The 24,249-nt window shown below is 47.8% G+C and overlaps 1 protein-coding gene across 1 annotated transcript in view; it reads left to right on the top strand.

Moving 5' to 3' along the window:
• The first annotated feature begins 116 nt into the window (after window positions 1-116).
• The window catches only part of LOC123763949 (uncharacterized), a 37,698-nt gene continuing 13,565 nt past the window's right edge, over window positions 117-24,249 (top strand). Inside the window, exon 1 of the mRNA XM_045751290.2 lies at window positions 117-527. Within this exon, the coding sequence (XP_045607246.1) occupies window positions 425-527 (103 nt within the window). The 5' untranslated portion in view covers window positions 117-424. The remainder of the gene's footprint in view (window positions 528-24,249) is intronic.

The raw sequence follows: 24,249 nt of genomic DNA, 5'->3' as shown, positions 1-24,249 counted from the left end.
GGGAATATATGCTTTTACTAAGTAATTCTACGAGGCGAATGTTACAATAATGTGTGGAGAAGAAGTAGGTGGCAGTGAGGGGAGTGTGCGGAAGGTGTTATAGCCGCGTGGGGGCTCCAGGCTCCGTAGTACGACACACTCGCGCTCTGCGCACTTAACACACTCGCGCTCTACATACTCAACTTGCACTCGCGTTCAACCCGAACTCTCGCACTTGCAATTCCTCAACCGAGACTGAAATAAAATTCGCTTCAGAGAGACTAATTATCTTATTGTGCGCGTAAATAATTGATTATTAATAGTACTAAAAAGTGACAACTTTGGGGGTAACACTGAACATCATTAGGGTTGTTGAGGTCGACTATTTGGTAACGTAGCTGTGACTGGGTAAGGTAACGAGGTGGGCAGAGAAGAGCACTAGCTAATGTGGTCCCAGCTGGCCACGACGGACCACCACCACCTGTACACCATGCCTCCTGTCATCCACCAGGGCTCACCCGTCTCTCTCTCATCCATCACCGAGGAAGGTAAGCACAGCGCCACCAACAATATTAACCTGTAGGCAGCAACAACGAGCGAGGGTGTAAGGCGCCATGCAGGCAGTGGCAGTAGTCGTGGGAGCTGCATGGCACTTGCTATACACAGCTATACCGTATACTTTATATATAACAGCATATACTTGTTTAGAGAACCTTAAGTATATTCTCTTAACTAACCATTTATTCTCATTATGATTACATTTATCTCTGCCATGACATCATTTAACCCTGTAATGACACCATGCAATACTGTCATGACACTTTATCCCTGATATGATACTATTTATACATGCTATGACACATTTATTCCAGCCATGACATCATTATCCCAGCCACTACGCCGTTTATTCCAGCCAATACACCAGTTATCCCAGCCATAACACCATTTATCCCAGCAATTACGCTATTTATCCTAGTCATGACACCATTTATCCCATCCATAATACCATTTATCCCATCCATAATACCATTTATCCCAGCCATAACACCATTTATCCCAGCCATAACACCATTTATCCCAGCTATAACACCATTTATCCCAGCCATAACACCATTTATCCCAGCCATAACACCATTTATCCCAGCCATAACACCATTTATCCCAGCCATAACACCATTTATCCCAGCCATGAGGGGTTCAGAAGGGTGGGGGTCAAAAGGGTGTATAGAGATGTAGAATACAGAGTTAAGAATATTGTGGGTGTTGGTATACCCGGAGGTGTGGATCATACCATCAGCATAGCTCATGATATGATCGTTGGGCCTCATAGGAACAGATTTTAGCATCGCGTTAATTAATACATTAAACAGGGTAGGACTGAGTGCCTCGTTCTGAGTCTCTTGTTACACTCCTATGTCCTCGAAACGTTACAATTGACTTCCTGTTGGATAAATAACCTATCCAACGAAGAGGCCGATCCTCCAACACCCACTCTGGCGAGTTCTCACTGAGGGAGATGCCGCTTAGTAATGCCCAAGGCAGACAGTGGTTGGGCAGTGGAAGGATGCCCACCCGACCACACCCTGTGCCTGGACAGACAACACGTCGTTAATTCTGTGAAGAAGGCGGTTGAAAACATTCTCACAATCGACTTGAGAATGGTCCAGGACGGACCGAAACGTCGTCGTCCCTTCACCTTCTAGTGTGTGGTCTGGTCAACATTCTCTCATTAAGATGGTTAGATTTAAGACTGGAAATAATGAGATTGTTGGTCCATGAATTAGGAATCTTCCCAGGTACATAGCTGATGTTGTGCAACTGCAGTGGCAGTGTCAGGGATGGTGTGATGGAAGGAACAAAGTGGTGGGAGGGACAAAGTGATGATAGGAACAAAGTAATGGTAGGTTCAAGTTCAAGTATGTTTATTGAGATAAGCAATAAATACATCTCAAAGGGATAGAGTAGCTTAGGCTATTTCTACCCCCCTTAATGGTAGGGATATTTTTAAACATGGTAGGAAGAAAGAGAGAAGTGAGCACTTATGATGTGTTTACGTGGGAGTGCATGAGGTCTAGCTCCTTATCCCCCTGCCTACTAGCATTATTGTATCTATTCAGACGATCGAATTCTTTGTAGCGTCTGGCCTTGAAGTTGTGGATGAAGATGGCTTCTGCAAGCTTCTTCTTTCAGGGTATTCCACTTGATGACTTCTTATTTCCCTCCTGTTTCTTCTGTCTAGTATGAATGTGAAATTTAGTTTCATTAGCCTATCCTCGTAGCCTAACCCTCTTAGCTCTGGTACTAATCTTGTTGCAAACCTTTGTACTTTATCAGTTTTGGTTTCGTACTTCACAAGGTAACGCTGTACTTCACAAGGTGACGCTGTACTTCACAAGGTGAAGCTTCAGTGCCGGTGCTGCATATTCTAGTACTGGGCTAACAAATGTTGTACAGATTGCCTTGAAGGAGTCCTAATTTGGTCTTTGTCCCTCGTGTGCCTCCGGTGTTGGTGCCTCCTCTCTGTCCCCCCCCCCCTTTTTTTTAGAATATTAGAATTACGTTTCCCTTTTTCAGAATTCTTGGAGATTTCTTGTCTCGAACATTTTATTACAAATTTTAGATAACAGCCTTCTTTAGCAGCCATGGTGAGATTGTCTGGTTACATTGACTTTGTCACATTCAGTTCTCCCAGATGGTTTTTCTTTTAACTTTTCAGTGGCTACAGTGTCATCCACCGTTTCTTTCAGCATTTCATCTCGTAATCTTGATTTTCCCATTGGTTCTAATGTAAATCCCTCCTGAAATCTTTTGTTGAACTCCTCACATATCTCCTGGTCATTTTCTGTGAGAATTACCCCTTGTCTCCTCAACCTGAGGTGACATGGACACTCACTGTTGTCACTGCATCATTTCATATAATGTCTTCCCTTTCAGTTCTCTCTCCCATTGGATTTCGCACTGAAAGCCCCTCATTTTACTGTCTTCCCCACGTTTGTAATATCGTTTTCAGCAGGTTTTTTGTCTAACCAACTCTATTAGATTCACTTAGTATGCAAACAAGATGATACAGTAATCGCTGTATAGCTCCTAGATGGATATCATATTTTATTTTTTCAACATGTCTCATTTTGGGAAAAGACCATGTTGAGTGTTGTCAGTGGCTCCATTTCCTTTACTCGTAATTATTTTGTAATATGCTGCTCTAAGACGTGTTTGACGGTCATTCTACTAGTTTTGATCTCCATGTTTCATCATCCCCGTCGGGGCTCCTTATTTATCCAGTCTAATTCCCTGTGAATTAAGTCTCCTAGCATTAGTATGTTAGCTCTTGCTTATCTTGCCACTGTGGCTTTGATTCCCAATACCTTTAGAAAATTATCATTCCCATTGTCGTGTTCTTCCTTAGAGCTTTTGTTGTTTGGTAAGGGATTGTAAATAAATCACTGCTACCACTATCTTCATGTCTCCAACTGCTATTATCCTTAGCATATATTCTTGCTGGTGTGACGTGCTTAGGTAATGCAGCTAATACCTCGCGGATGACAAAGGCTCTTATGCACATTAAATAAAAAAAAAATAAAGTAAATAAAACTGCTAAAGTCGATTGTGATGAGGAAGTAGATGCAGGCAATAAATTTTATTGCCTGCATCTACTTCCTCATCACAATCGACTTGAGAATGGTCCAGGACGGGCGGAAACGTCGTCGTCCCTTCACCTTCTAGTGTGTGGTCTGGTCAACATACTTTAGCCACGTTATTGTGACTCATCGCCTGCACACTGGTCAGATTCCTCTGATAATTTTACATCTTCAAAGTTCCAGTGAAGCTGTAGCAACAGAGCTACACCACCTTAATTCCCCTCGGTTCACCCTATCTTTCCTTATTCCCTCATATCCTCGTGGGAAGATTACATTTTCTATAATACTTGTCAGTTTTGTTTCTAGTATCACGATCATGTGTGGCTGTTCTTTTGCCACTCTTTCTTGTAACGCTACTCGTTTATTTGTAATTTCATCTGCATTTGTGAACGTTACTTTTATGCTGCTCATCACAACTCTGTTGCTTTTGTTCCCCACGAGGTGTAGTTCATAATGATGCTGCATATATCCTTGTCTGATAGGCAACGGAGTTAGGCATGTGTATTGGGTGCTAAGCATGGTAGGAAAAGTGTAGTGTGTGGTAGATGTGTGTGTACTGGGTGCTAAGCATTATAGGAAGAGTATAGTGTGTGGTAACGTGTGTACTCTGTGTTAAGCATGGTTATACACAGTGGTCGACCTTGGCCAGCGCCAGGTCCAGACGACCACAGTCTTCCTTGTCCTACCCCCACCAAGGCACAACCACCTACAGTCGCCCTCGCTCACACACACCCTGTATAACCTGCTAGTAAACATTACGCTGCTTACAAGACCCGTAAACAATAACAAATTGGATCAGTATGACGTGAGTGAGGTGGAGGGGGAGAGAGGGACGTGTTGTGAGTGAGGTGAAGGGAGAGAGAGGGACGTGTTGTGAATAAAGTCTATTCAAAGTGTTGTCTTTGAATATGTTAGATATTAAGTCACTGCACATCCTCTCATGTGTACTCTATATATTTAAAACTCTGAACTGTGATGCCAATCCTGACCTTAAACGCTTCCTAGAAGGTTGTAACAGAACCCATGAGCACCACACCAGAAACAAATACCTATTTGATATTCCAAGAGTGCGACTTAATCAAACTAGAAATGCTTTACAAATCAAGGGACCCAGAATGTGGAATGACCTTCCCAATCATGTCAAAGACTGTACCTCTCTCAACCAGTTTAAGAGTAAAACAAAGTACTACCTTATTAACTCCATGTAACCTACCTTACCCCCTAAATGTCAACCCATGTCTTTTTTTTAATTAAATAATGCTGTTTGTTCTCCAACTTGTACAATTGATGATTTCTGCCATGTCCCCCCCCCTTTTATTTCTTTTTTCAACACAATTTATACCTAATCCCGATTACTATTAAGTTCATCTAAGTGGTCCCCCCCCACACACACACATTGCCCGAAACGCTATGCGTATTAGTGGCTTTAGGTATTGTATATATTAGCTCTATCTATAAATCCAACTTTATGTTTGCAAATCATCTATGTATGTACTTTTCCTGAATACAAAATTGAATTTGAATTTAAGTGTGGTGGAGGGAGGGACGTGTTGTGAGTGTGGTGGAGGAGGAAGTATGATACATGAGAGGTGTGGTGTGCGTGTGAAGGTCGGCCGCCTCACTGTGATAACAAACAAATCATACCGAGCAACAGTCCCACGAGCGCTAGTGTGGTGCACTATACGCTAAGTGCACCAGTGTTGGTGCACCGGGCGCCAGTGTAGTGCGCTGCACTTTAAGTGCACCAACGCGTGTGTTGGTTGTTGTGGAGTGCGGATAATACGCTTCTTTCCTGACTGTTAAGAATCATACTTCCCCTTTGTGCGTAGCCTAGGAGAAGCCTAGTAATATTTAATAACCCTAAAAAAGAAGGCGAGATGCCGCAGAATAAAGATATTTATGTTCTAAGTTTAAATGAGAGTAGATGAGAGCGCAGCTCTACCATAAAATGATGGATCAGCTTCCCGTCAAGAGAACGTCTTCCCGTCAAGAGATACTCCGGAGGCGTCTTGGCACCTAGTTGCAAGGGATATGATTGGTCAGATGCAGGGGCCTGTCCAGGCTGACCAATTAGGAAGCGCCCTTTGCGTGACGTAGCCCTACGCCAGCGCGCCCCTGCGGGGGGCGGGAGAGAGCCGTCGTCACTAGCCACAATAGAAATAGCAGTGGAGTGAGAGTAACAAGGAGTGTTGCTTGACGGTCTCCCGTTTCAGTGAGATTTGAGCCTCCAGACGGACGTATTCCCAAGCAGTATTCGAGAGGCGAAGAGGAGCTGCCGGTCGCCTTCCGAGGAAGAGCAGAGGAGCTGGACCGCAGGCCGCCGTTCCAAGGTGTGGAACTGTGTAGGGAGGCTCAGACGGCAAGTCCTGGTCTGAGTGTAGCATTAATAACGACCCTGGGTGAAGAAGAAGCTATTCTACCAGTCTCTTCAGTAAAAGAGAGGAGGGCCAGTAACCTGTGTGGGAAACTAGTAGAGGTTCATTCGCTCCCTCCTAGTGCAATTTACAGAGGAGCTCAATGGTCGGAAGCCGCCTACTTGTTCTAGGAAGAAACCTATCTAAGCGCGGCAGAGGAGAAGTTAGTGAAAGAGGAGACTTACTTACCTTATCTAGACGGAGTTCCGGATGGATCTTCAACACACACACAGCTAAGGGCTGCAAAGATTACATCTTCCAGGCTTCGTTAATATGGTAGATTAATTTTCCCTCCCCCCCTTGTTGATAGTTAAAGTATATATATAATTATATATGTGTGTGTATATATAATATATATATATATATATATATATATATATATATATATATATATATATATATATATATATATATATATGTATTATTAAATATGACCGAAAAAGTAAGATTAATAATTCTAACACGAATTTTCTCAATCTTTCGTACATTTCGTTTCACTGTTGGAGGTAAATCAAAAATCAATTCTCCAAAATTCATTTTTATTTCTAGTCTGACGCGACACGAGCGCGTTTCGTAAAACTTATTACATTTTCAAAGACTTTAGTTTACAAATACACAACTGAATAGAACTTACGCATCTCCGATTTTATATCTACATTTGAGTGAGGTGGATGGGGTGAGGTGGCATTAATAGGGTATTAATTTCATCAACACAAGACAGAACAAGAGGTGGCATTAATAGGGTATTAATTTCATCAACACAAGACAGAACAAGAGGTGGCATTAATAGGGTATTAATTTCATCAACACAAGACAGAACACGAAACAATGGGTATTGAATAGAAGTGTTTGTAGAAAGCCTATTGGTCCATATTTCTTGATGCTTCTATATTGGAGCGGAGTCTTGAGGTGGGTAGAATATAGTTGTGCATTAATTGGCTGTTGATTGCTGGTGTTGACTTCTTGATGTGTAGTGCCTCGCAAACGTCAAGCCGCCTGCTATCGCTGTATCTATCGAAATCCACATAAAAGTAATCCACATAAAAGTAATCCACATAAAAGTAGAACAACCGCCATAAATACCCAAATTACGGAACTATTCACTACCCACCATGAGAGTAAGAACAAGACCGGCACCAAGATGCCAACATAGAAGACACTCCTCAAAATTTCCCGCCCACTACACCTGATTAATCTTTGTATGTGCTTCTTCCCCCTTTTTTCTACTTTATTCTTCCTTATTTATGTCCCCACTTTATGCCTTCTTTCCTCCTTTACGCCATACTCAATTACAAGGGGAAATATATTTACTCATAAAGTGCTCAAGATCACAGGTGATGTTCAAAGCAATTCAAAATCTATGACTCAGGCTTTATTAAGGGAAAATATATAAAATATACAGATTAATAAACAGTAACTTTATTCACTAAGGCAAATTAATTACCCTTAAGGTAGTGACATCCTATCCTTATAGGCGTGGGTAATGTGCATCAAATTGTACAGGAAACTCAAACAGACAATTACCTTGTGTCCACTGCTTTCTCAGCCTATGTTGTAGGCTCCGTGGTAGATCACACCATGCTCCCCCACCCCCCCCCTCTCTCCCCACAGCACCATGCTCCCCCACCCCCCTCTCAAGCACCCCCAAGATCACACTAACACACTTTTGTCTCATCCTTCAAGAAAGTATAGGCTTCACTCACGCTCTTGCTCTAGAAAACTCCGCCCCTCTCTAGGCCAATATCCAATCACTTTGAACTAGACATAGGCCCTGGCACTCTCAGCTAATGAGGGAGTTATTCATCCAGGAGGCGGGGTTTTCCCAGGAAAGCTGGGTATCTGGCCTATTTTCGGAGAGCCATGAGAAAACATGTGACCTTATACTGTAATTCTAAACGATAATAAACTGTCCTTGCCGTCCAAAGGAGGGACAGGCAACCATGGTGCCAATTCCTCTGGGTGGATAGGAGCATGTAGGAAAGGGGAGAGAAGCGGAAAGGAGGCAGGAATAATAAAGAAGGGAGAGAGAAAATGCAAGAGGAGGACTTAACATGTCTCGCCGTTGCAGTGGCATGTGGGCCTGAAGCCATGATTGTGAGTGGGTGGATGAGATATGGCGCGCCTGACTCTACCTGCCCGGCACCGGGAACCTGTACAGATATAGCTGCCAGGGTCACTCTCAGGGGCGTAGTCACCTTCTAAAGATACGGGAAGCGAACAAATTAAAACAAAACAACAAAAAATGCTCCATAACACCTACACATTTATTTTAAACCTGTCATCGATTTTTATTTTTGTGTTTAAAACCAAACACAAGGAATATACAGTTTAAAGGAAGTACATAATTGTCATTTTGTATTAACAATTCCTGTATTTACAATCGTATTAACGATCACTGGGATGTGACTTGTGATGTGTGACAGATGAAACTGGATAGGCTGGTTCAGCGTCAGAGAGGAGGGGCGCCGCCGCCTTCCTCCCCACTATACATACACTACTGGTCATACTCTCTCTGAGTGTAGTCACTTATTATGCACCCCATACCCATCCAGTGGGCGGTGGTGGCCCCATACCCATCCAGTGGGCGGTGGTGGCCCCATACCCATCCAGTGGGCGGTGGTGGCCCCATACCCATCCAGTGGGCGGTGATGGCCCCATACCCATCCAGTGGGCGGTGGTGGCCCCATACCCATCCAGTGGGCGGTGGTGGCCCCATACCCATCCCGTGGGCGGTAGTGAAAAAATTTCAGAGGCACATAATGGGTTCAGAATCTGAACCCCATAGTTCATTTAGCTAAGCATGTAACAATTTCGTGAAGTTAGTTACACAATCTTGTGAAGTTAGTTATACAATTTCCCTTTTCTCTGACAGAAATACATGCACAAATATCAATAGTCTTTTTATGTCACAAGTGGTTCAAGAAGCAGCCCACGACAGTCTATACAGGCAGTTTATACCTGCTTCGTGGCAGTCACACAGTTACTACTCCTGCTCCACACCCACCCAACTGGGCGCCAGCATTACAGTTATGTTCATGCTGCACCTACAGTAAGCAAACTTTGGATATTTGTTTAAGTATCAAATGACACCACATTATTATCAGTGAAGTACTTATACAGTTCTTGGACACCACTGAGTTATGTGATATGCAGTGATGCGAGGCGCCATGCACTTGGCTCAGAGTCCTGGCTTTAGTGTGTATTGGTCGCCTTGCTGCCAGATTCTGGTCTCCACTCATCTCCTACAAGGACTTATTATCTGGGTCAGGAAGGCGTGAGTCCAAGTGTCCTCTTTGGGAATATTTGTGGCGTGCGCGCGATGGTAGCGGGTAAGAGAGAGGTCATCAAAACACCCGAGAAGATACGATGGCCGCCAGCTTGGCGCCAACGCTCTCGTGGCGCGGAACCTGTTCTATGACGGCCGCCTGCCCGCCCTCGCCTCACACCCGTCATCAACCTCTGGGACTGCTCACTAAAATGTGCCCCCCCCCCCACTCCCTCAAAAAAAAATCCATCCATCCACAGATCTCCAGTCTCGGCTATTGGTACTGGTAATGGCTCCAAAGACCCTCCACTTACGGGCTGTTCATGCCTGTGCCACCTTTTGGGTGGTTTAATCTTTATCAATCAACCAGTACAATAGTTTTTTAAAATTTGATAGAGGGGGTGAAAGAGCCGAAGCTCAAGCCCCTGCAAGCACAATTGAGTATAATTAGATGAGTGTATTCACACTGAGTAAGACTGGGACTGTTGTGAAAGCTGGAGCCAGCATATAAAGAGGTGCAAGTTGTGCCACCAAGACCTTCACCCAGTGAGTGCAGGTGTTGGCACAGTGTCAAGCAGGCGCCCAGTGAACAAATCCACAATGGGCCGTGACGAGGATTCGAACCTGCGTCCGAGAGCATCCCAGACGCTGCCTTAATCGACTGAGCTACGACATGGTCAAAAGGAGTTGAAACCGAAATTCTACTAAACTTACTGGATCCTGTAGCCTCTCCGAGGCACAAACCAGGGTTTTACACAAGCTCCCCCTCATGCACTCGAGGTATATCAATATACCGTTCTCCCTCTTCGCCCTTACTTCATTACACACAGAAATCACATTGTGATTTATGTGTGTAACCAGGCGCCCAGTGTTTCCATTATACGGCCACTCGGTTTTGTTGTCTTGCTGCAAATCCTTATATTACACTGTAGCAAGGATGGTTACTTGCGATACAAGAACAGTTGACCAGCGTGTGAGAGCGGCAGGGAGCGCGCGGCCCGTCTAATTACCCAAAGTTTCCTGGTATTATGTAAACATTGAAGAAATATGATATATTTACTCGCTATAATGTTGGTGCTGAATGTAGAACATGACAAAAATTTGTCTACTCAGAAATAAAATAATTTTATAACGAAATTGGGTCCATCAAATTACCCAAAGCCTCAACATTGTCGCTTGGATCGTCGACTTCCCGTGGCGTCACCTGCCACATAGTTTTGTATAATTTCGTTATTAAATTATATTATTTCAGAGTAAAAATATTTGTTGTATTGTTTTACATTTGTTTTGTAGAACATGGCATAGATTTGTTATGTTCTATGCATGCCACTCGCACACATAGTGTTTCGGGCAGGTATTTAATCTAATTTTCCCAGGAATACGACCCGCCAAATCGTTTAGTCTTTTTAGTCTTTGTCTAACCTGAAAACGGAAGGACTTATCAGGAGAAAGCGCCAAGCCAATACAACTATATATCACTGGAAGGGATCAGGATAAGGATTTAGGATGTACCGGGGGGGGGGGGGGAGGAATGGTGCCCAACCACTTGGACGTTCGGGGATTGAACGCCGACCTGCAGGAAGCGAGACCATCGCTCTACCGTCCACCTCAAGTGGTTGGGTGACCAAATCGTTTAACAACCAGGTACCTTCACTGCTGGGTGAACAGAACCGTACAATTAAGGATTGGCACCCGGTTAATCCTCCCTGGCCAGGATACGAACCCAGGCCAAATCGCTCGCGAAGCACGGGCGAGTGTTACCACTGCGCCACGGGGACTGCTTATCTTGTGTGTTGTGGTGTTATATCTTGTGTGTTGTGGTGTTATATCTTGTGTGTTGTGGTGTTATATCTTGTGTGTTGTGGTGTTATACTTGTGTTTAAATTAGCGGTGAGGCCTTGTGGAGGGAGTGTGGCTGGTGGGAGGTCACTCGTGCAGCCAGAATCAGCTCCACGAGTGTTTGGTCATGTTATAATAATGATGAGATAATTATATTCGCCTCGATGCGTATCCTTGTGCGGAGACGACGGCGGCGTCAGGCGAGGTGGCGCCAGCCAGCCTGGACACATCCTCTGCCTGTCCGCATGTGAATAAACTGAATAGTATAACAGGAGTTTTGCATGTAAGTGGTATAAAGCCAGCTGATAATTCTCGTTAAATCCAGTAGTGTATAGATGTGACGTCATAGCTAGAGGTGCGTTTGTTGTGGTGAGATATTTTGGACAACATGGGAAGTTAGGCAGTCAGACTGTTTCAAGTTCAAGTTCAAGTATGTTTATTGAGACAAGAAAAAAATACATCTCAAAGAATAGAGTAGCTTAGGCTATTTCTACCCGCCTCTACTTCAAGTCCCTCAAGGGGCGCACAAATTCAGTGAGTACAAATGCACAAATCACACTACAAGAATCCCATTTAACATTGCAGGTAGACTGCTTCACTCCCTCCGTGAAGAGCAGTGAGGACCTCACTGAATGCATCATTATACAGGCAATGGTTGAGGCTGTAACACCGTGGCGCTAACATTGACTACACCGAGATTGACTGTAGCATTGTTTTTGAGGAAACAAGATGATAACATTTGTTTGGAGACAATATTTTTAATAAAACATAAGAACGTCTGTATGTCTCCAAGGTTGGGGGTCAGACGCGTGGGAATAGTCTCACACAACTGTAACTGCTCAAGGATTGTCCTTGCCTATTCTTCTATTACCCTTCTCAAGTGTTGCCGAGATTAATGAGTCCTATTTCTTCGAGGAGTTGTTGGGAATGGAATCTGTTTAACTAATAGATAGTTATCTGGTCGGGTAGCATGGCCAGTACAAGTTAACTTGTCACAACGACCTGTTCACAAGCTGACCTGGCCACAGGTCAACACCCTTCCCTCCAGCTGGTCATGGTCCCATATATAAGCTCGAGGATGAGCCAGGATTTTTAGTGTGAATAGGATAGTGCTGGATGGCACGGCTATTCCTGGGGGCTGGACGCCACCTTACACCTAGTCTGATGAGTTGCAGAGTTGTAGGTAGTTGCTTCCTGAATTGCACATGTAAATCAACCCATTGCTAGTAGGATATAATTGTTTTTTTTTTTAATAAATTACTTTGCTAAATTTTTATTTGCTATTTGAGTACATTTCCCTCTGTCTTGGATCTTACAAGAGATTACTTGGTCTTTGTCATTCTACAGTGAATTTCAAAGTGATTTAATATGTGAAGTAAATACCTTACTGGCAATGGGGTGATGAACAAGCAGAGAGTAATAACTCATTATTGTCCCGAGTAATTATCAAGAGTACGGGTTCCAAGTCTTAGTATTCCAGGACCGCCCTCCCCAGGGACCACACATTATATTGACAGTAATTATGTTATGAGGAGTGGCGGACAGCATTAACAGTCATGAGCAGATGTGGAACCATTACGTCTTGCATATAATTATCCCTTGTCATAACATGATCGACACTTCCGGTACGGTACACTCAATTACCACTCCTGTGGAGACCAACTGTGGCGCTGCAGACGACGAGTCACAATAACATGGATGATGATATGAAGAGTACACCACACACCAGGTGATGAGGACACGACCACGCGTCGGTCCTGGACCATAATAATGGTCCTGCCAACACACGACGTAACGCTCCCAACCCGTTCTCGCACTTTCTTACAGTCAATATTGACTTATTTAATACGTGCATATGTGACATACTAAGCATACTAGTTTACCTTGAAAAGCTTCCACGGTCCCTATGATTCCCTTCTTACAACTTGTAATAAAGGAGTTACGTCTTGTTATAGCTTTTTATAACGTATTAGAACGTTGTTACAACTTGCTATATTGGTTGTAACAATTGTTAGAAGGGGTTTAACCTTGTTCGAACGTTGCAGCAACGTCGTAGTTTCGTCATGTGTTTGTACGTACGTATCAAGTCGATTGTGATGGTGCGAGATTGTTGTTTTAGATGTAGCTACTCTGAACGAAATGTCCATGTAGCACGGGCTATGGTGAGCCCGTAAGGGATCCAGTTGTTGTTGTTATAGATTCAGCTACTCGGAACAAGTTCCAAGTAGCACGGGCTATGGTGAGCCCGTAGTGGACTTAACTGGCACAGGAGCGGGGCTGTGTGTGGATCGAGGGAGGGTGGGCATTAAGTAAGGCAAGAGGGAGGTGGAGAGAGGTAAGGAGGAGGAGGAAATTCCTAGAGGAAGGTAAGAACAAGGCGAAAGGTACGAATGGGATGGGTGTTATAAAGGGGTGTAGGAAGGGGGGTAATAATGGGTATAAGAATGAGGACGTAAGAATAAGAGGATTACGGGCTATTCATGCCCGTGCCACCTCTTGGGTGGCTTAATCTTTATCAATCAATCAATAAGAGGAGAGTTTTCCTTTTATAAATTCCTCAGAAAACTGTAGTTTTCCACTGGAAGGGTGGATCGTGGTTTGTTTATCATGGCGTGCACATTGGTGGTCAAGGGTCAGATTCACGAAGGAGTTACGTAAGTACTTACGAACCTGTACTTCTTTCCTCAAGGAGTTACAGCCCCGCTCCTGTGCCAAATAAGTCCACTACGGGCTCACCATAGCCCGTGCTACTTTGGAACTTTTGTTTAAGTAGCTGAATCTAAAACAACAACAAACTTTCCTCAATCTTTGACGGCTTTGGTTATGTATATTACACGGTTTTCAAGCATGAAAACTTCCCAATCAACTGTTGTTATTGTTATAAACAGCCTCCTGGTGCTTCGGAGCTCATTAACTGTTTAATAATTGTAAACAAAGCCGCCAGAGATTGAGGAAAGGTGTCCAGGTTCGTAAATACTTGCGTAACTGCTTCGTGAATTTGGCCCCAGGGGTTTTGTTAAGGATACTTACTGAACGGTTAAAGATAAGCATCACAAATCGTAGTTGTTACACAACTTTGCAGGGTGAACAGTGAAGGTAAGGGTGGGTCTGGGGTAGGGTGGGGGTCTGCCACATTGCTCCCACTAAATGAGGGTTAAAGTTCCCATGGCTACTGCCACGAAATCGGTGGAATTTGGGTAGCCGAGTCCCTAGATTTTAATAAATATTAACCACCTCGTCTTAGCATCACCTAGTTAGCTTTTTTAACACACTGTACTCCACTTCATATAGTCTAGGGTAGCTGCACTAATGCAGATGTACCTCATATATTAATAATAAAAAAAAAGTAATATCTATATCTACAGAGGAGAATGTCTACCTGTCTGTGCGAGGCAAGATGCTTAGAGCTACCCTCATTAAACTTTAAAAGATTAATGATTATTGTATCAGAAGTATCATAGGGAAGGAGGGTCAGGATCATCTCAGTGCCCCCAGAAGGGGGAAAGGTCCCAATGTCCCTCCTTCATAAAGTCTGTGGATGTGAAGTGTTCAGCGCCAAGTCTATAGATTTTACCATTAGTTGAAATATTAGTGAAATAAGATATTGATTTTCAAAACATATGTTCAGATAACATATTTGCTCTCTGGGCCTTTTGGTTACAATGACAGGGGAAGGGGGAGTGTGGGCAGGGAGGGAGTAGACGGAGTAAGGGTATGTGATGGCAGAAAAGAAGAGTGGGGAAAGCACATGTGTGGGCAGGAAGGGAGGAGATGGGGAAAGGGCGTTGGTGGGCAGAGAGGTAGGAATCGGAGGAAGGGAGTGTGACCAGGGAGGTTATGGAAGAATGGTATGTGTGCTGGGGAAGAAACTGGGGTGTATGCTGAAGGAAATAGGGAGTGTTTGTGGGAGGTGGGGAGGGTGTGTTGGTGGGGGATGGGGAGGGCGTGCAGTTGCTTTGAAGATGTTTACTGAGATAAGTCAGTGATTATATATATATATATATATATATAATACTGTATATATATATATATATATATATATATATATATATATATATATATATATATATATATATATATATATATATATATATATATATATATATATATATATATCGTATTTCATTGACTTAAGCACTTGAAGCTTGGACTCAGTGACCCCAGGAGCGGGATACAGTACTGTGTCGACCACACCACGAAGAGCCTCAATAACGCAGGTTACCAGAAGCAACTAACCACTATCCAACTGGAACTTCAAGACTTTCCTGGGCTGTCATTAGAGCGTGGAGGAAATAGGTGGTCGACGCCCACGTGGGCGTGCTACAGTCTGTGCAGAAGCTCTCGTAGAATGTTGCTGGGCGCCACTCTGGTGCGTAAACAAGGGCGCGCACTTGGCATGGTTTATCCCGGCTGAACTGTCAGATATATATACTGTTTGGGGTCCCCCTCCCCTCTATCTTGGGGGCCCTCTCCCCTCTCCCCTCTCTTGGGGGCCCTCTCCCCTCTCTCTTAGGGGCCCTCTCTCCTCTTGGGGCCCTCTCCCCCCTCTCTTGGGGGCCCTCTCCCCCCTGTCTTGGGGGCCATCTCCCCCCTGTCTTGGGGGCACTCTCCCCCCTCTCTTGGGGGCCCTCTCCCCCCTCTTGGGGGCCCTCTCCCCTCTCTCACTCTTACGTGGTAAAGTAGCCGAATTAAACTTCACATCACTGAGGAAGAGAGCAAGCGGGGGAGACATGATCGCCGTGTAACAAAATATGATTAGGAATTGAGTTGATATAGAGGGACAGACCATTTGGCCTGGGGGGGGGGGGAGGGTGCTTGGGCCACACGAGGAACCCAAGTGCCTCAGAGATATTATAATCTGAATGTGCCTGAGATATTATAATTAATATTTTCAGTGTCAGAGAAGTAAATAAAACGGAGGCGAACCTTATGGAATAAAGATTCCAAGTAGATATTATAGAGCCCAAATGATTGTGACCCGGACACCAGTCCACTATCAACCTCTCCTCAGATACTCTGGTGGTAATCACTTCAAGACCACTATGGAATTATCCCGATCACAGTACTTACTCAAATGTTTTTACCTTTCTAGGTAATACTAGCATACGTGTAGGAAACGCGCCCAACGGAGTTTCAAATGTAGATATGATAGAGCCCAGTAGGCTCAGGAATCTGTACACCAGTTGATTGACAGTTGAGAGGCGGGACCAAATACCCGAAGCTCAATCCCCGCAAGCACAACTAGGTGAGGACCTGCATCTTCTCTCCACTGTCAACCACAGACACCCGCCGGAATCTCTCCACTGTCAACCACAGACACCCGCCGGAATCTCTCCACTGTCAACCACAGACACCCGCCGGAATCTCTCCACTGTCAACCACAGACACCCGCCGGAATCTCTCCACTGTCAACCACAGACACCCGCCGGAATCTCTCCACTGTCAACCACAGACACCCGCCGGAATCTCTCCACTGTCAACCACAGACACCCGCCGGAATCTCTCCACTGTCAACCACAGACACCCGCCGGAATCTCTCCACTGTCAACCACAGACACCCGCCGGAATCTCTCCACTGTCAACCACAGACACCCGCCGGAATCTCTCCACTGTCAACCACAGACACCCGCCGGAATCTCACATAAAACTCCGGCAATTTAGCCAAGAGCGAAGGTGTAAAACACAGTGAGAGGTTGGTATGTGTTGTGTTATATGAGGCAGGGTCAGGAGGGGGCCGGGCGGGGTGGTGGTGTTGGCGCCGGGCGGGGTGGTGGTGGTGCTGGCGCCGGGCGGGGTGGTGGTGGTGCTGGCGCCGGGCGGGGTGGTGGTGGTGCTGGCGCCGGGCGGGGTGGTGGTGGTGCTGGCGCCGGGCGGGGTGGTGGTGGTGCTGGCGCCGGGCGGGGTGGTGGTGGTGCTGGCGCCGGGCGGGGTGGTGGTGGTGCTGGCGCCGGGGGGGGGGTGGTGCAGGCGCCGGGCGCGGATGGTGGTGCAGGCGCCGGGCGCGGATGGTGGTGCAGGCGCCGGGCGGGGATGGTGGTGCAGGCGCCGGGCGGGGTGGTGGTGCTGGCGCCGGGCGGAGTGGTGGTGCTGGCGCCGGGCGGGGTGGTGGTGCTGGCGCCGGGCGGGGTGGTGGTGCTGGCGCCGGGCGGGGTGGTGGTGGTGCTGGCGCCGGGCGGGGTGGTGGTGGTGCTGGCGCCGGGCGGGGTGGTGGTGGTGCTGGCGCCGGGGGGGGGGGGTGGTGCAGGCGCCGGGCGCGGATGGTGGTGCAGGCGCCGGGCGCGGATGGTGGTGCAGGCGCCGGGCGGGGATGGTGGTGCAGGCGCCGGGCGGGGTGGTGGTGCTGGCGCCGGGCGGGGTGGTGGTGCTGGCGCCGGGCGGGGTGGTGGTGCTGGCGCCGGGCGGGGTGGTGGTGGTGCTGGCGCCGGGCGGGGTGGTGGTGGTGCTGGCGCCGGGCGGGGTGGTGGTGGTGCTGGCGCCGGGGGGGGGGGGGGGTGGTGCAGGCGCCGGGCGCGGATGGTGGTGCAGGCGCCGGGCGCGGATGGTGGTGCAGGCGCCGGGCGGGGATGGTGGTGCAGGCGCCGGGCGGGGTGGTGGTGCTGGCGCCGGGCGGAGTGGTGGTGCTGGCGCCGGGCGGGGTGGTGGTGCTGGCGCCGGGCGGGGTGGTGGTGCTGGCGCCGGGCGGGGTGGTGGTGGTGCTGGCGCCGGGCGGGGTGGTGGTGGTGCTGGCGCCGGGCCCCACACAGTATGATGCATGTGGCGCCAGACGCCGGGTCCCACACAGTATGGGGCGGGCGGCGCCAGACGCCACAGTTGGCTGCCACACCGCCTCCTCCCGCTAAGGTCAACCATGCTCTGGTAACACATTATCACCCGACTCAATACCCCCAAAATACCCTTCAAGGGTAAAACTGTAAGAATGTGGTGGTGATGCTGGCGTCGGCCGGAGTGGTGGTGCTGGCACCGGACGAGGTGATGGTGCTGGCGTCGGGTCCCACACAGTATGGACTGGGCGGCGCCAGACGCCACAGTTGGCTGCCACACCGCCTTCTCCCGCCAAGGTCAACCATGCTCTGGTAACACGTCACGGCCCGACTCAATACCCCAAAATACCCTTCAAGGGTAAAATTGGTTTTACATGTAAACAAAAGTTATATAAAATATATACTGGCAAGCGGCCATGCTTAGTTAAGGTTGGTTTCGCATGTGAGCCATAAACTACATCCAGTGAGGCAAAAACTGTATGAAGGATGAAATCTATGTAAATAAAAGCTTTAAAATTTATAAGATAACGTGACAGATAAATCGTCAAGGTTGGAGCCTGAAACAACGGCAAATATTGCTTCCCGCTCGAATGTGGTGGTCGCGAGAACACGGGACTCCCTCAAGTGTTGATGTCAGGTATCTCTCCCTCAGGGAGGTGGTGGTCGCGAGAACATGGGACTCCCTCAAGTGTTGATGTCAGGTATCTCTCCCTCAGGGAGGTGGTGGTCGCGAGAACATGGGACTCCCTCAAGTGTTGATGTCAGGTATCTCTCCCTCAGGGAGGTGGTGGTCGCGAGAACACGGGACTCCCTCAAGTGTTGATGTCAGGTATCTCTCCCTCAGGGAGGTGGTGGTCGCGAGAACATGGGACTCCCTCAAGTGTTGATGTCAGGTATCTCTCCCTCAGGGAGGTGGTGGTCGCGAGAACATGGGACTCCCTCAAGTGTTGATGTCAGGTATCTCTCCCTCAGGGAGGTGGTGGTCGCGAGAACACGGGACTCCCTCAAGTGTTGATGTCAGGTATCTCTCCCTCAGGGAGGTGGTGGTCGCGAGAACATGGGACTCCCTCAAGTGTTGATGTCAGGTATCTCTCCCTCAGGGAGGTGGTGGTCGCGAGAACATGGGACTCCCTCAAGTGTTGATGTCAGGTATCTCTCCCTCAGGGAGGTGGTGGTCGCGAGAACATGGGACTCCCTCAAGTGTTGATGTCAGGTATCTCTCCCTCAGGGAGGTGGTGGTCGCGAGAACATGGGACTCCCTCAAGTGTTGATGTCAGGTATCTCTCCCTCAGGGAGGTGGTGGTCGCGAGAACATGGGACTCCCTCAAGTGTTGATGTCAGGTATCTCTCCCTCAGGGAGGTGGTGGTCGCGAGAACATGGGACTCCCTCAAGTGTTGATGTCAGGTATCTCTCCCTCAGGGAGGTGGTGGTCGCGAGAACATGGGACTCCCTCAAGTGTTGATGTCAGGTATCTCTCCCTCAGGGAGGTGGTGGTCGCGAGAACATGGGACTCCCTCAAGTGTTGATGTCAGGTATCTCTCCCTCAGGGAGGTGGTGGTCGCGAGAACACGGGACTCCCTCAAGTGTTGATGTCAGGTATCTCTCCCTCAGGGAGGTGGTGGTCGCGAGAACATGGGACTCCCTCAAGTGTTGATGTCAGGTATCTCTCCCTCAGGGAGGTGGTGGTCGCGAGAACATGGGACTCCCTCAAGTGTTGATGTCAGGTATCTCTCCCTCAGGGAGGTGGTGGTCGCGAGAACATGGGACTCCCTCAAGTGTTGATGTCAGGTATCTCTCCCTCAGGGAGGTGGTGGTCGCGAGAACATGGGACTCCCTCAAGTGTTGATGTCAGGTATCTCTCCCTCAGGGAGGTGGTGGTCGCGAGAACATGGGACTCCCTCAAGTGTTGATGTCAGGTATCTCTCCCTCAGGGAGGTGGTGGTCGCGAGAACATGGGACTCCCTCAAGTGTTGATGTCAGGTATCTCTCCCTCAGGGAGGTGGTGGTCGCGAGAACATGGGACTCCCTCCAGTGTTGATGTCAGGTATCTCTCCCTCAGGGAGGTGGTGGTCGCGAGAACATGGGACTCCCTCCAGTGTTGATGTCAGGTATCTCTCCCTCAGGGAGGTGGTGGTCGCGAGAACATGGGACTCCCTCCAGTGTTGATGTCAGGTATCTCTCCCTCAGGGAGGTGGTGGTCGCGAGAACATGGGACTCCCTCCAGTGTTGATGTCAGGTATCTCTCCCTCAGGGAGGTGGTGGTCGCGAGAACACGGGACTCCCTCCAGTGTTGATGTCAGGTATCTCTCCCTCAGGGAGGTGGTGGTCGCGAGAACATGGGACTCCCTCAAGTGTTGATGTCAGGTATCTCTCCCTCAGGGAGGTGGTGGTCGCGAGAACATGGGACTCCCTCAAGTGTTGATGTCAGGTATCTCTCCCTCAGGGAGGTGGTGGTCGCGAGAACATGGGACTCCCTCAAGTGTTGATGTCAGGTATCTCTCCCTCAGGGAGGTGGTGGTCGCGAGAACATGGGACTCCCTCAAGTGTTGATGTCAGGTATCTCTCCCTCAGGGAGGTGGTGGTCGCGAGAACATGGGACTCCCTCAAGTGTTGATGTCAGGTATCTCTCCCTCAGGGAGGTGGTGGTCGCGAGAACATGGGACTCCCTCAAGTGTTGATGTCAGGTATCTCTCCCTCAGGGAGGTGGTGGTCGCGAGAACATGGGACTCCCTCCAGTGTTGATGTCAGGTATCTCTCCCTCAGGGAGGTGGTGGTCGCGAGAACATCGGACTCCCTCAAGTGTTGATGTCAGGTATCTCTCCCTCAGGGAGGTGGTGGTCGCGAGAACATGGGACTCCCTCAAGTGTTTTTTTTTATTATTATTATTTTCTACCACAGACGTGGCCAGACATTTACAATGCTAACCAGCATATATACATTTTCTTCTGTCCTCCATGGACAGGGTTAGAGAAGTGTTAAACATATAGTTCAAGGGTTTATTGAACACTCAACCACAGAAGGTGATTCGGTGCTTTTAAAATGCTAAGCTAACCTACATACGTAAATACATAGATACACAGATTTACGTATGCCCTACATAAAGTGTTAGATGTGTCTTTTACATAGTGTCATTAATGTACATTCACAAAGGTGAAATGTAATTCTGATCAGCTTCCATATATACTTTATACCCATACATATACATACACACACACACATATACATACATATATACACACACACACATGCATTCACATACATTTGTCTCATTTACTCTGACAGGGTGAGGTGGCTGATAAAGAAACTAGTGTGCAATTAAGCACTTAATCCCAGTTATCCCATGGAGTAATTGGCTGATTAATCATTAGTTGAGTTGGGTACATATTTAATATGTGGTGAGACCTCCAATTCTGGTAGAACTATTTTGTTTATTTCGCTTATTGTGCACCCCCAAACCCATACCGTGAGTGGCAGTGGACCCCCATACCCATACTGTGAGTGGTAGTGGACCCCCAAACCCATACCGTGAGTGGCAGTGGACCCCCATACCCATACTGTGAGTGGTAGTGGACCCCCATACCCATACTGTGAGTGGCAGTGGACCCCATACCCATACTGTGAGTGGTAGTGGACCCCCATACCCATACTGTGAGTGGCAGTGGACCCCCATACCCATACTGTGAGTGGTAGTGGACCCCCAAACCCATACCGTGAGTGGCAGTGGACCCCCATACCCATACTGTGAGTGGTAGTGGACCCCCAAACCCATACCGTGAGTGGTAGTGAACCCCCCACTCCCGTCCTGTGAGTGGTAGTGGACAATCACACCCATACTGTGAGTGGTAGTGGACAATCACACCCATACCGTGAGTAGTAGTGGACCCCCACACCCGTCCTGTGAGTGGTAGTGGAACCCCCACACCCGTCCTGTGAGTGGTAGTGGACACCCACACCCGTCCTGTGAGTGGTAGTGGACACCCACACCCGTCCTGTGAGTGGTAGTGGAACCCCCACACCCGTCCTGTGAGTGGTAGTGGACACCCACACCCGTCCTGTGAGTGGTAGTGGACACCCACACCCGTCCTGTGAGTGGTAGTGGAACCCCCACACCCGTCCTGTGAGTGGTAGTGGAACCCCCACACCCGTCCTGTGAGTGGTAGTGGACACCCACACCCGTCCTGTGAGTGGTAGTGGACACCCACACCCGTCCTGTGAGTGGTAGTGGAACCCCCACACCCGTCCTGTGAGTGGTAGTGGAACCCCACACCCGTCCTGTGAGTGGTAGTGGACACCCACATTCGTCCTGTATGGGGGGCCATCATTTAGCAGGTATGGCGAGTAGTGACAGGTGTGGCGAGTAGTGCCATGTGTGGCGAGTAGTGGCAGGTGTGGCGAGTAGTGGCATGTGTGGAGAGTAGTGGCAGGTGTGGCGAGTAGTGGCAGGTGTGGCGAGTAGTGACATGTGAAGATGCCTCAGCAGGGGTGTGGTGTGTGGGGCGTCACGTACACCTGCGTGGACCTGCTCACATGGGGGCCGGGGCGCCCCGACACTTTGGTTACCATGTAATCATCTGGTCAGCACAGCTTGTATCAGTAGGCCTCACCTGTATAATATGACGCTGCAACACTGAATTATAACCGTACAATTGAACATTATAATATTTTAATGATTTAATGAAATTACGAGTAATTATGTAGAGGCATCATCGAAATCATTGCCAGACACCGCCAGAGATGTGCAGTCGCGTTCATTGAATACACAGAAGCGTATTAACGGTGGCGACCGTTACTTCCTCATACACATGTTGTATGCGAGTGTGTGGGTCGTGAGACAATACACAACACCAGCGGTGACCGCGCCCACTACCAACGTACACCAGGTGCTGTACAACTACGCCTGGAAAATTCCGTTTAAGAGTTTGAAAGCTGCCAGATGTGCGCGGGACCGCACTTCGGAACATGTAATACGGAAGGCATACGTGGGCTCCCATAATATTATATAATGTTATTTTTTTATCGTGCTTACTATATTGATCTGCAGGGAGAGTTTATTCCAGTTCATCAATACTTTGTGGAAAATCTGTACACTGATGCATGACCTGTGACAGGCCGGCATGATGTGGGCTTGCATATAATATATACATATACAATATAATTATATATACCGTATATAATACGGTATATAGTGGTCATTATACACAGTGGTCGGTACACAGTGCATATTTGTCATTATACACAGTGGTCGGTATATACAGTACACAGTGGTCGGTACTCAGTACATATTTGTCATTATACACAGTGGTCGGTATACAGTTCACAGTGGTCGGTATACAGTTCACAGTGGTCGGTATACAGTACACAGTGGTCGGTATACAGTACACAGTGGTCGGTATGCAGTACACAGTGGTCGGTATACAGTACACAGTGGTCGGTATACAGTACACAGTGGTCGGTATGCAGTACACAGTGGTCGGTATACAGTACACAGTGGTCGGTATACAGTACACAGTGGTCGGTGTACAGTACACAGTGGTCGCAGAACGCAGCTCTGCTTCACACCGTTCCTCACTAAGATGGCTTTTGACTCTTCTTCATCAAGTACTATCGCCCTCGTGCCGTCGTGGACGAGCCGAACAGTTGCAATAAAGTTGCCGGGACGCCAAACTTCAGTTATCTTCCACAAGCCATATTTGCTGTCCGTTTGTTTGGAAGTTTGGTCAGGTCGACGAAGGTCACGTAGAGGTCGCTACGCTGCTCTATGCATTTTTCTTGGAGCTGGCGTGCGGTAAATATCATATCAACAGTTCCGCGTTCTGCGCGGAAGCCGCATTGGCTTTCTGGGAGGAGACTGCTCAAGGTGTTGCAGGAAACGGTTGAGCAGGATACGAGTCAGCCTGGGGCCAGATTCAAGAAGCAGTTACGCAAGTACTTGCGAACGTGTACATCTTTCCTCAATCTTTGACGGCTTTGGTTACACTAATTAAACAGTTTACAAGCATGAAAACTTCAAAATCAACTGTTGTTTTAATTATAAACAGCCTCCTGGTGCTTCGGAGCTCACTAACTGCTTAATAATTGTAAACAAAGCCGCCAAAGATTGAGAAAAGATGTACAGGTTCGTAAGAGCTTGCGTAACTGCTTCGTGAAGTATGTTGACCAGACCACACACTAGAAGGTGAAGGGACAACGATGTTTCGGTCCGTCCTGGACCATTCTAAAGTCGATTGTTTCGGTCCAGGACGGACCGAAACGTCGTCGTCCCTTCACCTTCTAGTGTGTGGTCTGGTCAACATACTTTAGCCACGTTATTGTGACTCATCGCCTGCTTCGTGAATCTGACCCCAGGATCTTC

The sequence above is a fragment of the Procambarus clarkii genome, chromosome 23 (assembly GCF_040958095.1).
Source record: "Procambarus clarkii isolate CNS0578487 chromosome 23, FALCON_Pclarkii_2.0, whole genome shotgun sequence".
In the NCBI taxonomy this organism is placed as follows: Eukaryota; Metazoa; Arthropoda; class Malacostraca; order Decapoda; family Cambaridae; genus Procambarus; species Procambarus clarkii.
Note: the sequence above shows the minus strand (reverse complement) of the source record. Positions and strands in the feature narration are given on the sequence as shown.